This window comes from Lottia gigantea, assembly GCF_000327385.1.
Source record: "Lottia gigantea unplaced genomic scaffold LOTGIsca_319, whole genome shotgun sequence".
Classification (NCBI taxonomy): Eukaryota; Metazoa; Mollusca; class Gastropoda; family Lottiidae; genus Lottia; species Lottia gigantea.
This window is the reverse complement of record NW_008709069.1, coordinates 8453-13140: the sequence shown is the minus strand read 5'-3', so window position 1 is coordinate 13140 and position 4688 is coordinate 8453. Positions and strand designations below refer to the sequence as shown.

The 4688-nt window shown below is 30.8% G+C and overlaps 1 protein-coding gene across 1 annotated transcript in view; it reads left to right on the top strand.

The window, feature by feature from the left end:
- The window catches only part of LOTGIDRAFT_175611 (hypothetical protein), a gene marked incomplete at both ends in the record, with an annotated part of 6579 nt that extends 4846 nt beyond the window's left edge, over positions 1–1733 (top strand). The window contains 2 exons of the mRNA XM_009057905.1: positions 1316–1414; positions 1561–1733. Coding sequence (XP_009056153.1) covers positions 1316–1414; positions 1561–1733 — 272 coding nt within the window. The remainder of the gene's footprint in view (positions 1–1315; positions 1415–1560) is intronic.
- Between the last annotated feature and the right edge of the window lie 2955 nt (positions 1734–4688).

The following is a 4688-nucleotide window of genomic DNA, read 5'->3' as shown; positions in this document are numbered from 1 at the left end:
TTGAGTGAGTACTTATTCTAGTGATTGTTGTAATTTAGAATAAAGTACTAATTCTAGTGATTGTTGTTATTTAGAGTGAAGTATTAATTCTAGTGTTTGTTGTGATTTAGAGAATAGTACTAATTCTAGTGATTGTTGAGGTTTAGAGTGAAATACCATTTCTAGTGATAGTTTCCAGTCTGTGAATTCTATAAATAAACTCGTTTACATTGATAAATAATGACTGGGAATTACATTTCTATAAATAAACTCGTTTACATTGATTAATAATGACAGGGAATTACCATTCTATAAATAAACTCGTTTACATTGATTAATAATTACAGGGAATTACAATTCTATAAATAAACTCGTTTACATTGATTAATAATGACAGGGAATTACATTTCTATAAATAAACTCGTTTACATTGATTAATAATGACAGGGAATTACAATTCTATAAATAAACTCGTTAATATTGATTAATAATGACAGGGAATTACATTTCTATAAATAAACTCGTTTACATTGATTAATAATGACAGGGAATTACCATTCTATAAATAAACTCGTTTACATTGATTAATAATTACAGGGAATTACATTTCTATAAATAAACTTGTTTACATTGATTAATAATGACAGGGAATTACATTTCTATAAATAAACTTGTTTACATTGGTTAATAATGACAGGGAATTACCATTCTATAAATAAACTCGTTTACATTAATTAATAATTACAGGGAATTACAATTCTATAAATAAACTCGTTTACATTGATTAATAATGACAGGGAATTACATTTCTATAAATAAACTTGTTTACATTGGTTAATAATGACAGGGAATTACCATTCTATAAATAAACTCGTTTACATTAATTAACAATTACAGGGAATTACAATTCTATAAATAAACTCGTTTACATTGGTTAATAATGACAGGGAATTACCATTCTATAAATAACCTCGTTTACATTGATTAATAATTACAGGGAATTACAATTCTATAAATAAACTCGTTTACATTGATTAATAATGACAGGGAATTACATTTCTATAAATAACCTCGTTTACATTGATAAATAATGACGGGGAATTACCATTCTATAAATAAACTCGTTTACATTGATTAATAATGACAGGGAATTACATTTCTATAAATAACCTCGTTTATATTGATAAATAATGACGGGGAATTACATTTTCAGGCAAAGCTGTACTTTTTGGGCCTACATCGAACATTTTTATATCTGAAAGCTCTGTTTTTGTCTTCAGTTCGGCTGATGAAAATGAGTCAACTGATGATTGAGATGTTTCGACTGTGGACGCAGATTATGATCCTAATAAAGATGCTGAAAGCAGCAGTAGTGATTCAGGGGATGATCCCAAAGATAAAATACACGTACATCACATGCATATAAATCAATCTGGTAAGTTGAGCAGGATGCTTTTCACTTTCAACAAATTTGAATAAAATGGAATAAAATTTTCTTCTTCTGATTTATTTTCACTAGTTGATTATATTTTTTCTGATCATTCTCGAAATTCTGTGATTAATACAACTTTTCTTTTGCAGGTGAATCAGCACAAGATCTGCAAGTTGAAAGTGAAACGGCTCAAGGTATAACCGTTGTGAATCAACCTCCAGAAACTGTTGGTCGTAATCAAGCGCACTTTGGGGATGGTGTTCGTCCCATGGCCAGGCGTCATCAACAGACTGAAGCCGTCCTTACCAGAAAATTTAAGTAGTTGGAAATCCAATGTCAGGAAACGACTCAAGCAATCTGGGAAAAATTCCTGAAATTTCAGGAACAAGACATCTGATTGAAAATTGGAATGGTGCAATCAGTCTCCCAAATAAGCATAAAACTTTTAGCAATCCTCTTTACAATCCCTATAATACTTTCTTCCAGTTAACATTTTATATGAATAATTGCATTAATACTGCTATTTTTGTGTCACATTTTCAATTCCATTCTAGATTAGTATTGATTCAGATGGTGAATGGATATCATCCGTAGTTCTTTTATTACTTTTTTAGGTTGGCTTTGAGAAAGATGTTGAAATGTCAATAAAGGTTCAAAAATGGATGTGATTGTTCGCTTCAAGAAATTACAAAAAGTAATTTTAAGAAGATATTCAGTAAATTGTGGGGCAGATGAATTTCTATTCAGATTTCCCTTTTCTTTATTGATTAGTAACAGTGTCTTACCTACCAAAAGAGTACAACCTACTAAATGTAGAGGAACAGTTGCACCATTTGACCAATTGTACCTTAGTTTTACATTTCTAGTAAAGGACTGATAAATACTCAGACCTGTGAGCAACCTTTATTTCATGAATAAGATGAAGCCAGAAAATCATCTTTTTATGCTGCGTCTATTACTTCGCTTTCGAAACGAAAATAAAAATCTAGAATATGTTTTGATACAATGTTTCATCATCATTGGTATATATGTAATATATATGTCTGAATAAGAATCATTTCAAAGATAACTGAAGGTATGTCAGTGTTATTTTGATATGGGAAATGCAGAAGGGACAATGGATTAAATAATGGGGGTATTTGGATTATGCTCTAGTATATATTTTGATTCAATGTTTTATCATCATTGGTTTATATGTAATATAAGAATATATGTTATAATAAAAATCAACGTTAGGGCTAAATTATTAAAAGAATTCAATATAATTTCAGATCCAGAGAATTTCCTAGAGACTTGCTATTGATACAATAGACTCATTTATTAAAGAACTAAATATAAATATCAATATACCGTACAATCCTATTGAAACTCTGGTAAGTAAACCTTATTGTATTTGTACTCATTACAATCGTCCATGTGAAAAGAAGCTACAAAACTGGAATCAATATTTTCTGCAGCGAAGCATATAATTGTAGATGATTGTTTCAGAGACGTGTTTTTCTTTTTCAGGAAGTACTATCTACATGTGGTTTTATATATATATTAGACAACATGATGCACATGAATTTTTATTACAAATTCTACATGAGCTTTATAACTTTAACCTAATGAGCCAGTAATAATCAACTATGTGTTAAACATGCTTAGAAAAGGTATTTGCTATTTTGAATTAGTTGTATTTTTGTTTATCTTAGCGTAAAGCCTAGTAATTAGCCTATATCCAAATGTAGAACATTAGACATTCAGGAGGATTTGGTATTGATAAAACATCCTTGGTAATTGTGTATTTAAACTTTTTTTTTCAATTATAGACAAAAGTATCAGAACAGCACTTTATTTTAACCATAGCACTCGAAGAAAGCATTCAGGCTGCAATAAATGCTCACTTTAATACAAGAATGCTTCAAGGAAAAAGGTATGTACTGTAAGTTTTAAATAGTGTTCAATAACATCATGAAGTTGCCCCATTTCATGACATGGCAATAATCCTTTCCATTATACCATTTTTATCCTTTTCAGATGACTAAGATGTCATAATTCTACTTTTGAAATGGTTAAAAAATTGAACATCTTGAACTCTCCATCTGTTGTAGCAATTCACCTAAATACCTAACTTCACCTAAGTCCAATCTTGCGGATAACAAAGTTGATGGTAATATAAAAGGTCGTGCTTATCAACCCTGGATGGATTGCGCTTGGTTGTATTATGCATCTAAACCTCAAACCTCCTGTAATGGAATTGTCTACAACATTCAAGCTAATGACAAGGTGCAGTTTGACGGATACTATTCTATTGGTTTGTCATGGAGTGGACGAAGGGACGGACAGACGAAGGCCATGTCAACTACAGCATTTTAGAAAATCTAAAGGACGGGTATGTCTTCTCACAGAAGTACGAGAGTGCGACCAAGCAAATTTCATGCCAGAGAAGATGAGCCGGGACAGATGGTGGGTGTTTAAATTGGAGAAAAGAGAAGAGAAATATCATATGATTATAGTTTAATTCAATAAATCTAAAATTGAACACATTTAAGTCTATTGTTATTTACAAAACTGTTCCTAACCCTACCTAACCCTACCGAAGACCCTCGACTTCAGCTTGTCTGTAGATCTTCAAAGTCGGAAGAAATATCCGGGGTTAGATTATGATCAAGATTGGTTTTATACGTCTGTCCGTCCCTTCCATGACAAACCAATAGAATAGTATCCGCTTGCTTCTGCAATGTCTATTCCAGTTATCCCTTCTCACCTCCATATTACATTTTTCACACTTTTTTAGAGCAATTGGTGCCATATTACTTCTAATGAAAACCATGTTTCAAATAAAGTTCCACAAAATCAGTATTTTAAAATTCATTACATTAAATGTAACGACGTTCTTAATTTACTTTTGTTAGTTGATTGTAAGAAATCAACTGGTCCTGATTTTATTGGTCCTAAGGTATTACGTTTATCAGCTGATAATATTATTACTATTATTACTAGTCTAACTTATATTATCATTTCATGTATAGTCAAACATACTTTTCCGAGATCAGTTTTTTAAAAAGGAGAAAAATCTTGAACATAATTATAGACCTATTACGATATTATCTACCGTATAAAATATTTGTAAAACATATTACTTTGAACATTACAAATTTCTTTAATACATTTGAACTTCCCTGTGCTGGTATTTTCATGGTGAGCACGACCTTTGTCAGATGCTTATGTGTAACACCAATGAAAACTTGTTACCGAGGAAGTGTTACTACTATTGTATTTGAACACATTTTAT